This window comes from Brachyhypopomus gauderio, unplaced genomic scaffold (genome assembly GCF_052324685.1).
Source record: "Brachyhypopomus gauderio isolate BG-103 unplaced genomic scaffold, BGAUD_0.2 sc63, whole genome shotgun sequence".
NCBI lineage: Eukaryota > Metazoa > Chordata > Actinopteri > Gymnotiformes > Hypopomidae > Brachyhypopomus > Brachyhypopomus gauderio.
Genome location: NW_027506884.1, coordinates 1,048,028 through 1,066,519, shown reverse-complemented (window position 1 = coordinate 1,066,519; position 18,492 = coordinate 1,048,028). Strand labels below are relative to the sequence as shown.

Genomic DNA, 18,492 nt, shown 5'->3' with positions numbered 1-18,492 from the left:
AGTTGTTAGGGCTTTAACTTCTATCAACCACTTTAGCCCAGCGCGTTCGTTTGATGCAAAAGAGATAGCAGGAACAACCATACCAAAATTATAGCAATACCAAAAAGGCCTTTATTAAAACAGAGATATCTCTGGGGATCTCCCACATTCCAAACAATTCTCATTTACATCAGAGAGATCCGAAGTAAACTGGTAACAAGCAGGTTTATATACTATGGCTCCACCCCTTCAGTCCACTTGCATGGTCATAGTTAGAGTTCTCAACGTATATGCATGACTCTGCATTATTTCATGTCCACTGTGTCCCAACCTAATAGGGTGTCCTTACAGGCAGTTGGTGCAAGTGACCTTCTGTGGAGCTTATCAGTATAGAACATATTCTACAGACACTTCACTCCCTATAGACCAAACTGTTCTCTGATGAACATATTCTACAGACACTTCACTCCCTATAGACCAAACTGTTCTCTGATGAACATATTCTACAGACACTTCACTCCCTATAGACCAAACTGTTCTCTGATGCAACAATATGCTATATGGCCCCTTGTGAGGCCCTTCTTAAGATTATGTATAAACTAATAGTTTAAGGCAGCAATTATTTATCTAATTAATAATTATATATCTAATTTTAATATCCATTTCATTAATGAGCAAAATATACTTTTGCTAATGTTATTGCTAAGCAAAAACTTATTTTTCATCAAAGTGAATGGAAAAGTGGTTGTATATGCACACGATGATGAGCTCAGTAAGCACGGGTTGATGGAGAGATGATCGACTTCCTTCACGCAGCGGTTTAGGGCAAAGGCCTTGTGACGTCTGCAGGGCAATATGATCTATACCTGCCTTTGCAACTGTTAGCAATATCTCTAAGATTATTGAGAACTTGTCCGAGAAGCAACATTTGCTTCATATGGGAGGAACTGCAAATAAAAGTGTCCAAGCAGACGTAGGCCAGAGTCAGCACGGAGGACAGAAGGAGCATGGAGACGAGGAAAGACATGGACTGCAGGAATCTGTTACAGTATTTTTTTACAGGATCATTGTCTTTTTGTTGTTGGGAAAGTGGGCCGGCCTCTCTTGGTCCTGATGCCCGTGAGTAGCGGCTAGACAGCTGCCCCTCTGGGCTTGCCCCGCCCACCGCCCCGCCCACTGCCCCGCCCACATATCTCTGCAGTAAGTAGACTGACCAAATCACATTTGCAAATGAGAAGGCGGCCATACTTCCAGTGCAGGCAAAGGGCACGCTAAAGACAAAAACAGGAGGCAATGATCTCAGGATGAGGGCGTTAATCAGAGATCCCAGGAAGCCAAAGTAATGGGCCACTGCCTCACCAAAATATGCCCTAATCTCCTCCAGAAGCTGCACCTGCTTAATCTGGCTGAAGACGTTGAGTCCTCCCCAGCTGGCTCTCCACGTCTGCCTCAGGCAGTCCAGCTGAGCACAATCATGTAGTGGATAACAATCTGTGACGATGCCATGTCTGCCATGTCCGATAACACTTCCCAGCAAGCCGGCTCCGCCCAGAGACTCTCCACTTCCAAGATCTTCCCAAGAAGCCAGTCGACCGTTTCTCCTGCTGAGTCAGGGTTTAATTCCAGGAGAAGCACTGATGAAATGTTGCAAAGGTGTCGCAGAGGTAACACTGATGCCGCCATGGTGACATTATACAGAACTTTCCTCTTGTGGACTAATTCTCCTGGAAGTAAGTCACCACTCACTGCACTCATAGCCTCAAGATGTTTCATTGTTCTTCAGTTGCACAGCCTATAGTCATATCGTGTATGATGTAGCCTCCTTTATTAAATTAATACCCTTTGTATATGACATGGCAGTTTGGTGGTTCTGTGGAGCTCAGAAGAGCGGAAGACATGGTCATCAACCTCACTCTATTATGACATCATCTTACATCATAAACATGCAGTCAAATAGGAAACCACTTCCAAAACCATTTACTATAGATAAAACCTGTAAGACTTACTGTACAAAAATAATAAATATATTATATAAATTAAATATAATAATGAATAATATTAAAACTCTTCAATAGTTACATTCATATCATACATTCAGTTACGTTAAATTGAATGACTTTTTTATTTTATTCATACAAAAATGCTTCGGGTTTCTAAAATGCATGACACAGCAGAGTATATCATTCAGATGTTTATACTACTCCAAGCTCTCTGGCCCACATTCTTTTCAGGGAAATAAATAGTGATTGCAATCCTACATTTTACCAGCAGGGGGCATTCGTTTCCTAGGGTATGCTGACGAACTGTAACTCTTAAAAGTCAGAGCAAGGGCACTGAGTCGTCAGCAAATAATGAAAATGGGCCACTTTACTACCAGAGTCCCATGTGTCGTGTAAGGGGAGGACCTTGTGGCGGTTGGTCAGTCACCAAGTACATCTAACAACATCTAACAATATCAGTTTTACAAGGCTGTCAAAAAAATCTAAAGGAGCAAAGCTACACACACCATTAGCTAATGTGTTATTTAAAATGAGTTGACCAAGTGTGGAAAAACCCAGAGGCACCAGGGAATAGGGCACTAGGGCTCCTGAGAATTCAGGATTCTGAGGACATCACCCCTCCTTCTTCTCCTTCTTGCCAGCAATTAGCAAAGCCAAACATCACCCTTTATTATGTTAATTCACAGAGCAAGACTGAGGCAGCAGCCTCACCCAGAAAGTCTCTGCACCCAGAAGTCACAGATCACAGATCACAAACAAGCAGAAACACAAATGCTTCTACCAAATGCTTCTAACACAAATATAGATAGGTAGATAGATAGATAGATAGATAGATAGATAGATAGATAGATAGATAGATAGATAGATAGATAGATAGATAGATAGATAGATAGATAGTATAAGAAATGTACAAAGAGCAAGATTCAAGCCTGCTGTTTAGATCACAAACAAGCAGAAACACAAATGCTTCTATCAAATGCTTCTAACACAAATATAGATAGATAGATAGATAGATAGATAGATAGATAGATAGATAGATAGATAGATAGTATAAGAAATGTACAAAGAGCAAGATTCAAGCCTGCTGTTTAGATCACAAACAAGCAGAAACACAAATGCTTCTATCAAATGCTTCTAACACAAATATAGATAGATAGATAGATAGATAGATAGATAGATAGATAGATAGATAGATAGATAGATAGATAGATAGATAGATAGATAGTATAAGAAATGTACAAAGAGCAAGATTCAAGCCTGCTGTTTAGATCACAAACAAGCAGAAACACAAATGCTTCTATCAAATGCTTCTAACACAAATATAGATAGATAGATAGATAGATAGTATAAGAAATGTACAAAGAGCAAGATTCAAGCCTGCTGTTTAGATCACAAACAAGCAAAAACACAAATGCTTCTATCAAATGCTTCTAACACAAATATAGATAGATAGATAGATAGATAGAATAAGAAATGTACAAAGAGCAAGATTCAAGCCTGCTGTTTAGATCACAAACAAGCAGAAACACAAATGCTTCTATCAAATGCTTCTAACACAAATATAGATAGATAGATAGATAGTATAAGAAATGTACAAAGAGCAAGATTCAAGCCTGCTGTTTAGATCACAAACAAGCAGAAACACAAATGCTTCTATCAAATGCTTCTAACACAAATATAGATAGATAGATAGTATAAGAAATGTACAAAGAGCAAGATTCAAGCCTGCTGTTTAGATCACAAACAAGCAGAAACACAAATGCTTCTATCAAATGCTTCTAACACAAATATAGATAGATAGATAGATAGATAGATAGATAGATAGATAGATAGATAGATAGATAGATAGATAGATAGATAGATAGTATGAGAAATGTACAAAGAGCAAGATTCAAGCCTGCTGTTTAGATCACAAACAAGCAGAAACACAAATGCTTCTATCAAATGCTTCTAACACAAATATAGATAGATAGATAGATAGATAGATATATAGAGAGCACATGAATTTGTTTTCCTGTCTTTTCCTCTCCTTTTCCAGCCTGCTGTTTAGATCACAACATTTATCAGTGATGCAACGCGACCATGCTAATTTTCGCTAGCAATGATATGGGATTTCCTATATAACATTAGCATCAAGCTAATTGCGCCATATAATTTCTTAGCTTTTCAAACGCGAATTCAAACGCGGAAACAGAAAGTGTTTGATTACAACAAATATTATATAGTATAGTATATGAAATATACAAAGAGCAAGATTCAAACATTTTTATTTATTTTTATTGTTTGACGGGACTCATTGAAACTGTCGTCTCTACGTGCGATTGAATTGTAACTTTTGAAACACGAGTCTACAAATTTTCTGCCGTTTGTTGTAGTATCGGTAACATACAGTCTGCTTGTAACTTCAACTTTTTCGTGAAGTATCACGTTTGGTGTTTTGGTCATATGAGCTTGGGGGTGAGCCAGCTTGTGCTTTGGCAGGCGTATGAGCTTGGGGTGAGCCGCTTCCACCGCATTACCAAGACAATGGGCGTTAATCCCTTCACAGCAGGGGAGTGGGCTACATGGACCTTACCAAGCCCTGTGAAATTTTTCGCTTCTCTAGGAGCTCTAGTGTTAATTAATTAATTAATTAATTCATTCATTCATTCATTCATTCATTCATTCTAGGGAATAGGGCATTCTAGGCAATGCACTGTATATGCAATATATTACAGTATTATCTCGTGTGGTATTAATTAGTTTTCCCATTTCTGAAATAAAAGAAATATGTGGAAACCATTGCTGGGAGTTGGGAAAAAATAATGAAATAAAGTCTACATTATATCTCCATGTAGTTTACATCTCTTATATTTCTTGAAAGTCTCAGGCCAGTTCAGTCATTATCAAACAATACCTAACGCTAGACTGAATCACACATATAAAGTGTTTATTTGTATTAATTGCATTTATATATAACTCTGCATATTCAGACACACGTACTTAATCAGCCCCTGTCGAGTGGAGGAAGGATACAGATGAGTCACTCAGATCTGTAGAGACCTGAAATGACTGTGCTTGTTCCTGCTAGAGAGATTTTCCCTCATCCTGACTCGAATGTGTGAATGAATGACTAATAACCTCACAGGGCTTAAACAACTAAATGTTACAAACAAGACCTAACCAACAAGACCTAACCAACAGGACCTAACCAACAGGACCTAACCAACAGGACCTAACCAACCCAACTGTATCAGCACTACATTAGGTAGCTTGTAGTTCTACAGCCATTGGGAATTTTAAAGCTAAAAAAACATGCGTGTCCAGAGACTGGTGTAGCTATGAAGCAAAAATGCCTCCCTCGGAGTTATAGCTTATATAACATCCATAATCATGTATGCATACTTGGGTAAAATAATAAAAACACAGGGTGGTGTTGTGAAAGTACTGAGAGAGGAGACAATATGTGGTCATAAAGGGGCAAATATATGTCAAATATATGTCAAAGAGTCTCTCATCCAGTTTACAGCATGCATTGCAGACCCAGGTACTTACATGCACATTGACATACACATAGGTGGTGGTGATGATCGGTTTGTATACACATATGTACATGAGGAGGTCACTGGCTATGGATTCGTATATACACTGGTCACTGGTTATTGGTTCATATACACATATAAACATAAACATACACACAGGTTTTGGTCACTGGTTATTGGTTCATATAGCCTACACATATAAACATACACAACAGGTGGTGGTCACTGGTTATTGGTTCATATGCACATATAAACATATACAATAGGTGGTGGTCACTGGTTATTGGTTCATATACACATATAAACATACACACAGGTGGTGGTCACTGGTTATTGGTTCATATACACATATAAACATACACACAGGTGGTGGTCACTGGTTATTGGTTCATATACACATATAAACATACACACAGGTGGTGGTCACTGGTTATTGGTTCATATACACATATAAACATACACACAGGTGGTGGTCACTGGTGTATGCAGAAAACACTACTAGAAACTCATGCATGTGTAATAAATCTCTTTGGACTGTCATTTTCTGTATGTTCAGACATTTTGCACTAAGACACCAGTCTGCAGGAGCCATGAGTGAGTCCTGGCTGGGCTACTGGGTGGAAGTTCACCCTGTGATGGAGTAAACAAGCACTGACCTCCTGGAGCACATGGTGTTCAGTGCTGTTCTCACAGGGCCACCGCAGGGAAGAGCTGCTCTGTGCTACGCCAAGAATTGTATGCCATGTTTATTTTGTCAGCACACAGGAAATGACTGTCGTTTTTTGTTATTGTCCTATACAACTTTTATAGGCTATGTTAAAATTCTGATCTTGAAAGGATTTCCCCTTTCTCTGAACGGAGAGCGAGACCTCTCAGACAAGCACAGGACTAAATACAAGCATCCGTCTAATGAATATCTAAACATGCAGCATCTGATTATACAGCGTGCCTTAGTGTATCAGCAGAGATGATGAACCATGTAAACAACCCTCATGTGACCTCCAGGTAGTGTCCTCATTACACCCCTCCCCTCTTTCATCTCCCTCATCTCTCCCTCCCTCTCCTCTCTCATTTCTCCTCCCTCTCTCTCATTTCTCCTCCCTCATCTCCGTCATCTCACTCCTCCTCCCACTCACACAGCCAAAACACATTTTGTCTGTTTCCACGTCTGTTTCCACGACCAACTGGTGGAGTGATCCAGAGTGACTGTGATACGGCTCCAAGCCAGAGTGCAGCTGTACTGCCGTGAGCCCAGGAGATCACAGCCCCAAGGAACTCGCTCAGACCAAAGCCGTTATGTACACCCTGCTGTCTCTCTGGGATGCCAGCACAAACCCAGCTGCCTTTAAACACAGCTGTATTTTCTGCCACTGCACAGGGTTTGCTATATATTCAACTTACACTCTTTCTGTGCCAGGACGATATACAGTATATTCAGTTTTCAATATTTGTTATTCATTGTATAGTTTGTCTAGTTTAAGTAAAATGCAAAGATCATGTCTTATGAAAAGCCTTCACTGACTATCACATTAAAAAACAAACTGTCCCAATCCAAAACTTAAATGCCACACTTTGTTCAAGGCTTTATGAGAAAAAAAACAGAGGGGCAAAAATCTATATTTATTACATTCTAACTTAATCGCAGTTCATTATGAGAACAGCACAGGATGTGTTAGCTATGAGGATGGGAGTAATGAGATAAAATTGCTGATAAAATTATCACAACTAGTATTCTGCAAATTCACATCTCAGACATGAGAGAAGAGAGGAGTCTGGGTGTACGTCTGCCTCTGTGAACAGGGAGCCTTCCGAGACTATTACTGGCCTATCAGAACATGTGCTGTGAATTGGCCGAGTGCTGAGGGCTTTCGGGTTCAGGATTCAAAGTCCCAACAATTCCCCTGTTTGGTAATACAAAGTGTGAGCATTCATAAATGTTCATAAATTCCCACAGGGCGGTGACTTATATTTATTTCATGGGAATTGCTTGGAAATTTAACATGTCTGTAATTTGATCCACCAGATGTGCACATTCAGATTGACAAATATCACAGGGAAGGACGTTCTGGTCTGCCGTTGTTCTGGTCTGCCCAAACCCACACTCACTCACGCACACCAGTGTATGAGCCTGTAAGAGTTGGGTCTCTGTGCTGGTGAAATGGCTGGTTCTGTTTGCGGTGTGAAGACATGGATGTCTGCGCTGCCGTTCCACTGGGCAGACTCAGGACAGACAGGTCAGCTTCTCCTCAAGGGGGCGTGGCCCAGCCAGAGGGATGCAAGGACCACACAAATTGGCCCCCTCAGTGCAGTTTCCATTGGTCTAAAACTGTCTGAAGCAGACAGCGCTCTTCTAATAAGAGCCAGACAAACCTGCAACCCTATTTCAATTGCCCTAGATTCTTCTAAACGCCTTCCAATTAGTGCGCAGCTCAGAGCACTTTGATTTGTTTTGATGACTTGAGTGGTAGAGTTCCAAAAACCTCAGCACACCCTTCATCCATCCTCCCTTAATTTATCCGCCCTTCATTCATCCTCCCTTCATCCGTCCGCCCTTCATCCGCCCTCCCTTCATCCGCCCTCCCTTCATCCGCCCTTCATTTATCCGCCCTTCATTTATCCGCCCTTCATTTATCCGCCCTTCATTTATCCGCCCTCCCTTCATCCGCCCTCCCTTTATCCGCCCTCCCTTTATCCGCCCTTCATTTATCCGCCCTTCATTCTGCACCAGTGTTGGAGCATTTAAGGAAAACCAAACCCTCTGTCCGGGTCTTGCACTACCCTCTGTCCGGGTCTTGCACTACCCTCTGTCCGGGTCTTGCACTACCCTCTGTCCGGGTCTTGCACTACCCTCTGTCCGGGTCTTGCACTAACTGTCCCGCTCCGTCTCCTTTTGTCCTTCTCTCCATCAGCTGCTGAGACAGAATGATGGACGGAGATAAAATCAGCACTTTGAGGTTCTGAAAAAGAACAGACTGTTCCCTGTGGTTTCTGAGAACAGAGAGACAAGGGATCACTGCTTAGGGAAGATAAATATGCTTAATTCTGTTCAATAGAATTACTACCACATCATGTATAGTCAATCAATCAATCTGATAGATCTATCTATCTATCTATCTATCTATCTATCTATCTATCAATGCTCCCTATTCCCATCATTGTTCTTTTCAGATAATGCACGGCATATGTATTTACAATAGAGTTCAAAGCAGTCTGATGTTAGGACTATAACATAGTAGCCAATGCGTGGAGCATATTGTGGACTGATACATTTGGGTAATTCAATATTAACAGAGACTTGGGGAATTCCAGCAGATTTCTTTCACCAGAGTTTGGTGTTGGTTGGCTGACTGCTAAAAACAGATTCACAGTTTATCTGATGGCCATGAGTTTTTGAGAAAGCGTTCAGCTCTGATTTCCAAAATGCTACATCCAATACAAGCATTTATAAAAAGTTGTAAACACACATTTTGCCTGCCAGAAGCAGTAATTATAGTCTTTACACACAGCTTTTACAAACACACTGCCAAAATGAACCTGCCTGAGACGGCCTACACTGACCTGCCTCAATGACCATGTATATATCAGAATGCTCTAAACTCTAATCAAACATAACTCAGATACACACCATCTTACATGCACACGTATACATACACATACATGGTTCCTATATGAAATATGTTTTCTTATCTCTCTTAATAATATTTTAAAGCTTCAGCTTGAGAAATCTTACTCTGAAAATAACCGGACTCTTGTTTTAAAAGCCCAAGCTGAGGGACACACAAATGGATGCTCCAGTTACAGCAGAAAGGAGCACACAGCACAGTGAATGCCGTGCATGTTCGGACTAGAGCAGCCGCTCTATCAATCGCACCGATTACGCAACTTACACAGCTGGAGTTATGTAACCCCAGGCACACTGCGTATAAACTCTTTTCTTTCTGTCCCATTTGTTTCTCTCCCTCTCTCTCTCTCTTTCATTTCTCCCTCATAGATGTATTGATGTTTTAATTCTCTCTCACTCACACACACTTAGACTGCTGTCCCACTGGATGATGAGTGAGCTTCACGTCACTGAAATACTCTAATCATGCCCTGCTCTACCATAATCAGATCAGGGTTTGTCTGTGTCATCACAGACTGCTGCGTGTGGACACGAGAACATTAATCAGATCCATATATGGTTAAATAAGTCTAAATGGATTTCCACTGTGATTTCACAAAGAACACCACACCAAGTTTGTCATTTACATGCAGTACACATTTATTATTCTGTTCCTACTGCAACAGCTCCAGCTCGCAACACTAGTGGCCTTCAAATAAAAAAAATCAAAAAATGCATCTCAAACACATATATGGTAATATCGATGTCTCCTTTTGAGTTGTTTATGATTATTTCATAATACTCCACCCCCCTAGCAACTGGCAGCGGTTGCCGTAGCAACGTGTCGACGTATTTTAGGATCCAGGAATAGAAAGATGAGGAAGGAAGAGGTGTCCTAAGTCTTCTGTTCCCAACAGCTGCAAACAGTTTTTTTAATTGCCCTCGTGCATCCACACTTATCAGGAGTCATTTTACAGACAATAAAGGAGGGTTTGTTGACAGGAGCAATGTTTGTTTGGACTGCGTGAGGGGTGGGTGGAGAAAATGGACATAACCAATGAGCCAAGAATAGGATGTTTTATGATTGTTAAACATGTCCATGAAGTGTGTTTGAACGAGGTCTAACAGAATGCAAATACTAGGTTTGCGTAAAATTCACAATTAAATACACATTTTAGAATTGATTAAGTATGGTGTGTGTGTGTGTGTGTGTGTGTGTGTGTGTGTGTGTGTGTAAAAGAACTAAGGGTGCTGTTATGCAAGCTGAACACAAGTTATCCTAAGTGACTCATATTCTATTTATAGCCAAAGATATATGTCTCAAACACCATGGAGAATGCTATAAAAGCATACAGCCACTGCCCCCTATAATTACAGCCAATCAATCTGCACACGCCCCCTCAAAATGTCCAGTTAAACTTGTTTAAAGGATTTTATTTTTACAAATTAAAGTGGGCAAGAAAAAAAAACATGGGTGGTGGATTTCGTGATATTTTTAATTTTTCTTATTTTTATTCGCCAGAAATGTAATGACTGATGAAACCGCACGACTCCCACGCGCTATTTACAGTGCAGTGACGCAAAAAACAACTTCAGGGTGCTGGTGATTACTCATTCGGTGCAGTTCAGAAGCTGTTTATCCCTAACTCTGATTCTCTATGTGCAAATGATATGTACTGAAACATATACAGTTTGTTTAAGTGACAACAGTCTGGTGCAGAATGAGCACCTGATCCAGAGAGGCTGGGCGCACACGTGGACATACAGGGCACACGCTCACGTGACTTTGTGTGGTGGGGGAGAATCGCCAAACAAATGTTTTCCTCATATGACCTAGTAAACTCACATTAGAGGGCAGGGCAGGACACACTAATCTCCCTCCTCTACCAAAGCTTTAGGCCAAGAAGCTGTTCAATGCAAACACAGAGCTAAGTGAGTTTCTGTGAGAAAAAACAATGTGGACAAAGTGTTTTTTTGGAGTAACTCAGCATGAAACTCAGACATTTTGGTGAAAATCTTTTTGCTTATTTTCTAGTAAGGAGGTCTAAAGCATCCACCACGTCCTCTTCTTAGCAGCATATCTTTAACATATGGGTACGTGGGTACTTGCATGTTGGCATATCCTTATTAGCAACTTTAAATGAGATTACAGTGATTAAGTAAGCACATGATGCCTAGTGACGCCCGCTCTCCTGTTTACGCTGCCTGCTATTGGCCACAGTGCGGTTAATGCATTAGAGACAGTCGAATGAGGCTGGTGCGCGCACACACACACACACACACACACACACACACACACACACACACACACACACACATACACACACACACGCATAAAAGCTCCTCTGAAATCAGTCCATGATCAGGGCACAAAAGGACAGGGCACAGGAGAGACGCCGACTGATAAATACATTATATAACAAAAACAACCATGCGTATTTCCATAGTGTCTTACAGGAGAAGCGCTGCTGCACGAGGGAATCTGATCCTGGATCAGCCTTCCTAATTGGGAGTGTGAGGTCTGCAGCCAGATGCCAATAACAAAATTCCTACTCCGACACTGCACAAATACAGCCTCCAGAATGCTGTACAGCATAATATCAGCTATCACTTGAAGAGATGAGCTGTTATTTGATAACCTAAGCTCTTTGTTATGTTACACTGAACAGCTCGCCACGATGTGCCATGATGAGGAAACCCGACAGGTGACTTATGAAATAAGATTGTAAAATAAATCAGGTGGTATCACCTGTTAAGCCAAAGGTTAGTGCTTCCTGCTCACGCATGTGGACAGGTTAGGTTAAGTAAGGTAAAGTTACTGTTATTTATGCTGGCCATGCAGTCCACAGAACAGCACACTCGATTACCTAAAGGGCTCCAAGCATAAAACCCACTGAAGGCAGTTAAGGGAGCTTTTACAGGAGCCAAGTTATCTTGATAAGAGGCACAAAAACATGTATAAAAGCTTTTTGCTCTGTATTGTGTTTGAGTGCTCTTAAATATGAAGCTCATGTTTCCAGCAAAGAATATACAGGCCCTTTCACATGCTTTTATAAAGAATTATAAAGAGATATAAAGCATTGTAGACACACTCAGCAAGACCTGCATTTCCCTGTCATTCAGCCATGACATGTTTCTGTATTTTCTGTTCACAGAGCAATATTCAAGAAATAGGTATTGCAAGTGCCACTGTGTCACAGGTAGTAAACTGCAACGCAGAGACCACCAGACAATATGAGCACCGGTCAAATTGCGTTGACCAAAAACTAGAAAGTGATAAGAAATAAGGAGAAGTGCAAACACGCAGGCCAGCTGCCTAAGTAGCTTCCCTAAAATATTAGCAAACAGACACAGTGTTTCGAGGAAGCAGGTGCATTAGTTGGCATGGAAACAAGAGGGGAGGGGGGCATTTGGGGTCATGGGGCATTATTTGAATACATATTTTGAGAAAAATTTATTTGGTGGGGTTTTGAGGGGGATTTTTCCCTAAAATCATCCTCCATCCTCATATTGTAAAGAAGAAAACTATTTCTCTGTAAAATGCTAATGCATTTTTTGTAAAAGTCTATTTCAAGTTATTTCCAACAGGATTTCAGAGAGGCTTTGTTTGTATGAATGCAGGAACATACTACATATATAGGCTACCTATAGTTTCAGGTGTGCGAGTGCTTCACTACAATGTTTTATGAGGAGTTCTGTGTCGCATCTCGTAGGTCAGTGAGGACCGCATTTAACAAGCTAGCACTTTCACGCATTTGCATTTAACAAGTTAACACATTTGCGTTATGAAGCGGGCACGTAGGGCGGTACGCAGAACTGGTATGTCTTCCGAAAAGCATTTAAAGTACATTAGTCATACCAGCATCCTCCTCCGAACGGGTCTCTAAAGGGGCCAGAGCGGATGTACTGACCCCCCATGTAGACGATAGGACCCAAACTTAGTAAACATTATTTTATAAAATAAATTATTAGTTTTATTTTCATCCTTTAAATGTGTCTAGTCAGTAAATGTGTTCATATATAGTAAGTCTGAAGCGTTTTAACAGCTATGTTGTATCATTGGGTAACATATTACAAAATATATTACAAATGTGATGTACATCGCGTCACCGGATCTGTGAAACAAGTTTCTAAAAATAGCCGAACCCACTGGATGGTGGTGCCCGAGGACGAGAAGAGGAAGAGAGGAGGGGGAGATTGAGCAATATTACTTCATTATTTCGATAAGATTATTCCGTAGAAACTGTAGCGAAGTAGAAACGGGAGACAGAGATCTACAGCGAGCTACAGACGGGGAGGTTCCGAGCGCTGAGGTAGGCGGCTGGGTTAGGTGTCCTCAGACGGAACCATGTGGTTCAGACAGGGTTAGTGGACGTCCTCGCCTGAACTCCACCGGGAACCATACAAATAGGGGCTGCGGTGGTTCGAGTGCAGCAGAGACGAACTATGAAAGTGACGTGTGGACCGATCATATTGGTGACGGTTCCGACTGGACAACGTTTGGTTTACTGTAACGCAGAAAACAAGCTGCTCGGACCTTTACCGGGGCGAACTGGTTCATCCGAGACTTTACCTGAAGCTTTTGGGTAGGAATTACTCTCATTTTAACGGTAACGGACACACACACACACACACACACACTCTGAATACGGAGCTTTTTGTTGTTTTTCATATTTAGGTTTCACAAAAAGTTTTGTAGTTGGTTTGTGGCTCTTTGAAAACTTCTACACACATTAAATACTCCTTACGCAATATTTCACACATTTGTTTTTAGATACATGTTTGTCAGTTGTCTAGTCGTCGTAGTGAAGAATATTGATGTTGATGATATAATGATGATATAAACCCAGCAGTACCGCGGATATGTGTAGATATGTGTAGATATGTTTTACCGTTAACAGGTTAAAGAATTACGCAAGAACAGATAATGTGTAGCGATTACGGCAAGAGTCCGCAGTCAGTGTTTCATTTGAGGATGTTGAAAGGCGTCTTAACAAGGACAATATAAAGACATTTTCTTTTCATTTAGGAGTTTTGCGTCTTATGTTCTGTTGGTAGCCCAAAGTTAAAATAGAATAATAATAGTAATAACGGAAAATGGACGGTTTGGGCTAAAAATAAAGACGTTAAAGTAAGTAAATCTGACGAATAACACCTTGCATCGATTAATTTAATCAGGTGACGCATATTGAGTGTGTATATTTTTGGGGCGCGTCTTTAATATTGCGTACTTGCGAATATTCCTTGAATAAAATAATTCATTAGGTCAGGAAAGATTAAACGTTCCGACCAACATAAATGTTCTGACTGAATTAGGTCAGCTGCAGATTCCTGAGGAAACATTTATGATCCAGACAGCATTAACGTCATGCATTCGACCTTTAAGATGCATTTGCGCCCACATTGAATCGTAAATAACTATCAAACAAATCTTTCTTAATGAAAAACATTATCCATATATTTTAAAAGATAAGCCTGAAATAAATAACAAGTGAAACGCTATAAAAAAAATGGCTGATGCTTGCCTTCAAGCAGAAATAACACCGTCTTTTAGATATGGCTATGAACATAAATGCACTCTGCTTTACTGGAAAGATGTACTGGGAGTTGCGTAACATTGTGTTGTGACGGATATTACGTAACTAAAGTTATTTTTTTATTTCTCCTCTTTACCACTAGGTGGGGCTGTTGCTATTCCAACAAGGTTGACGCTGACCTAAATTCCCCAACAGGACCCAAAAATATCCTAACGAGGCACAGTGGTTTCATTGAAAAGCGAGATGTTTGAAGAGGGACCTTATGAGCAAAGTTCTGTAGTCCTGCCACCTTTGGAGCCCACAGGGGCACTGGGGGAGGACATGGAGCCCTCAGGCAGCACCATGTCCTTCACAGAAGAGGCTGCCTCCATAATGACGTCCAGCAGCCTGCTGGCTCGCTCGCTGCTGGGCCGGCCGTCCACGCTGAAGCGTAAGGAGGCGTCCGTGAGCGCCAGCGTGCTGCGACGCAAACGCGAGTTCATCCCGCAGGAGAAGAAAGACGAGGGCTACTGGGACAAACGCAAGAAGAACAACGAGGCGGCGAAGCGCTCGCGTGAGAAGCGGCGCGTGAACGACATGGTGCTGGAGAACCGCATGCTGGGCCTGCTGGAGGAGAACGCCCGGCTACGGGCCGAGCTGCTGGCGCTCAAGTTCCGGTTCGGCCTGGTGAAGGACCCGTCCAACGCGCCCATCCTCCCCCTGGCGCCGGCCGCGGGCTCGCATTACTACCTGCCACGCGACGACGGGCTTCGGGCCGACGGGCTTCGGGCCGCCTGCCCCGGGCCGCAGCACCCGAGCCCCGCGCAGGCCGCGCCCCACTCGGGCACCAGGGACGCCTGCAGCGCCTCGGAGGACTCCGGATTCTCCACTCCGGGGGGCTCCAGTGTGGGAAGCCCTGTGTTCTTCGAGGATCGACTGAGCGAACACGGCAAGCTCTCTCCGCATCAGGCCGACGAGCTGGTTTACGAGGGACACCCCTCCCCGGGGCCGGACGCCCTGGGGCCGCTGGGACCGGCGGGGCACGTCTCCGTGGCCCTCAGCCGAGGGGAGTCGGTGGAAGGCGTCAGGAGCCTTCCGCACAAGCTGCGCTTCAAGTGTCCAGGCGGCGGTGACACAGAATACCCCAGCGGCAGACGCAGTCCGGCCCAGCCCGCCGCAGGACGGGACGGCTGCCGGAACTATGCGCCCTCAGGCGAAGGGCCCAGTCACTGTGTACAGAAGGAAGGGGCCGAACCGCGGAGGACGGGCGCTCATCACCACTGCGGCCCGGCTGCCGGTTATAGTGCCGGTCACCTCCCCCCAAGCCCTAGTGACGTGTGTAGCCACACAGAAAACAACGTGCTCAAGTCCCAGCTCAGCTCTCTGAGCGAGGAGGTGGCTCAGCTCAAGAAGCTCTTCTCTGAGCAACTCTCCAAAATAAACTGAAATGCACCGGGGGCGTTTCAGAGAGGTCAGAGCTCCAGGACTGACTTAGCACCGGGGGCTCGATGTGATCAGAGCCGAACCGAACCACACGGCCCACACTAGTGGGAGCGCGGTGACTGGTGGAACAGCCACTGGAATCTTATAGCAACTTTGAATTCAGAGCCAACGGGCATGTTTGAACATCAGTTTTGTGTAACAGGTTCCCTCCTGCAGCTCCAGTAGTAATCCAGCAACAACAACAACAACAACAACAACAAAACGTGTCCTACCACAGCTCTGTCACTCTGCTTGCTTAGTCACTTTGTCGTTCTAGCTCCATACCAAGAAGAGAAGGAGAGGGGTGGAGGAACTGGGAGGAACTGGGAGGACTGGGAGGACCTGGATGGACGCCGCCCTCTCTGCGTACTGGAATTCAAACTCACCGCAGCTTAGGAACACAGACCAGGCTCAGTACCTCCAAGACACTGCAGCGTTCACCATCAGCCCCAGTGAAGACAACAGAACAGAAGTTCCTCCAAGAGCGTGTGGCTATTACAGCCTGCCTGGACGCCGAGGCAAAGCACTGTGACTGAGCCCAGGAGTCGCTCGTAGTCTGTGACTGAACCTCGAGGTTTCACTAAGACTTAAGAGGGCTCCACTTCTGGCCATTATGCACCTGACCCAACTGAACCATTTGTAGTCACCGTTGCTCTGCTGCGTGGCAGCTCCAACAGTAAACACGCAGACCTGTGGGTTGGTAACACAGAGATGGTGGTGATTGCGTTTATATGTAAATGTCCCGATGCTGTCTGACCACGTGCTGGACACCTGCTGTGCGCATGTGAAGGAGAGACCAGTGTGTTAGGTTGTCCATTTTAAAAGCGTCTCCTTCACGCTATGAAATAACAGGCAGAGCAAAATCCAGAGGGTTGTATTATATGTGTTTACGTCACGTTATGTACATGGTACGACTGTAACAAAGTAATTGTGGTTGCAATGTACATGTTTGTACAACGTCACGATGCCACAGAACAGCTTGTTTTTCCTCCATAGCAACCTGTTATTGCCATAATTGTTAAAGACGTAACATACCAGAAAAACACTGTAATTGGTATTTTGGTGGAACTTGTGATGCCTTGTGTGTGTCTCATTGTGTTTATACATTGTGTCTTCACATTTTTATATATGGGAATATATATGTGAATAAATATTGAACAACATAGTTTTGCTTTGTGCTATATTTTCCAACATTTATACACACTGTCAGACAGTCGAGAATGGAGTCTCTCTCTCTCTCTCTCTCTCTCTCTCTCTCTCTCTCTCTGCACTGCTGATGTCATGGCAGTGTTTGGTGCTTTGCCGAGACAAAGGCAATTGAACAAGATTAAAAAGCTGCTTTGCATTCGCTGATTTTTATCTGGTTTGGGCCAATCACTGTGTTGCATCATCAAATATTGGCTACGCAGGAATTCTAGAGTAGGTACTCCATGTAAGGCAATTTATAATGAACAAATACTATTTACAATTATGACATTGGAATAAAGATATATAAGCAAATGTGAACTCCAGACAAGCAGAAAAACGCTGCAGCAAAAGCATACATAAGGAATAAAAACAGTGGCCGTAAAAAGGTGAATTCCTTGCATAAATCCATTACATGCTTTACATGGTTATATCTTTACGCATCGGTAAAAGTTGAGAATGCCTATACATACATGAGTAAAAGTGGAGAATCAGCCGAGGACATTATGAAAATTCCGTGGTATTCCAAACATACCGATGGTATAACATCTGCTGACCTTATGATTTTGCAATATTATAGATATCCTCTAGAGGGCAGCAAATAAGCATGAATTTAATTTATGCTTAGTTTGTTAATGATACGATATAATTCAGAGCTTAGGGTTTATCATTTTAACGCCATTTTGTTTACATCCATTTTATGAATATGCGTATATTAATAAAGACAACTTCTGACATTTTTCAGCAGCTCAATGAAACTTCCTTGTCCATTAATGTGAGCTTTTGACTCCTTTGTTTATACTGTAAACAATTACAGCTTAAAATCTTTTGTGGGGTCTATTCATTATCGGGTTATACATCAAGAGAATTAACCATAAATGTATATCACACAAATACATGGTAACCTGTCCTTCATTACTGAAGGAAATGAAAAATGGAAGTTATAATTTTGTTGTAAAACCGCAGAGGACATTTGTGTGTTCTGCTGACTTCTGCTGTAATGAAAGCCCATTAATCATGAAGGTTTAGAAAACAGAACAAATGTGAATGTCACGGCCCCCTCTACATCTCAATAGCCATTCAGCAGATCACAGCCCGTCTTACCAGCTCTCTTCTCTCATCAAAAGCACACATTTTGTTTAAGACATAACAAAATCAAAGACCCGAGTCAATGAATACTCTTGTGTTTCTGTGGAAGAAAACGAAAA

The 18,492-nt window shown here is 42.5% G+C and overlaps 2 protein-coding genes across 3 annotated transcripts in view; one reads left to right on the top strand and one right to left on the bottom strand.

Annotated features, from left to right (window-relative positions):
* Positions 1-18,492, bottom strand: part of plppr2a (phospholipid phosphatase related 2a) — a 137,474-nt gene that overhangs the window by 78,887 nt on the left and 40,095 nt on the right. The window lies entirely within an intron of this gene.
* On the top strand, positions 13,247-17,264 carry nfil3-6 (nuclear factor, interleukin 3 regulated, member 6). 2 transcript variants are annotated; one of them, XM_076988676.1, is made up of 2 exons: positions 13,247-13,687; positions 14,781-17,264. In XM_076988676.1, the coding sequence occupies exon 2, from the start codon at positions 14,882-14,884 to the stop codon at positions 16,061-16,063; it is 1,182 nt and encodes a 393-aa protein (XP_076844791.1). In that variant the 5' UTR covers positions 13,247-13,687; positions 14,781-14,881; the 3' UTR covers positions 16,064-17,264. The 2 variants fall into 2 exon arrangements, with proteins under 2 accessions (XP_076844791.1, XP_076844792.1); XM_076988677.1 differs by having other exon boundaries at positions 13,247-13,711.

Bases quoted from the DNA above. Each gene is read 5' to 3' on its own strand.
- nfil3-6 (XM_076988676.1), top strand. From the start codon at position 14,882: ATGTTTGAAGAGGGACCTTATGAGCAAAGTTCTGTAGTCCTGCCACCT.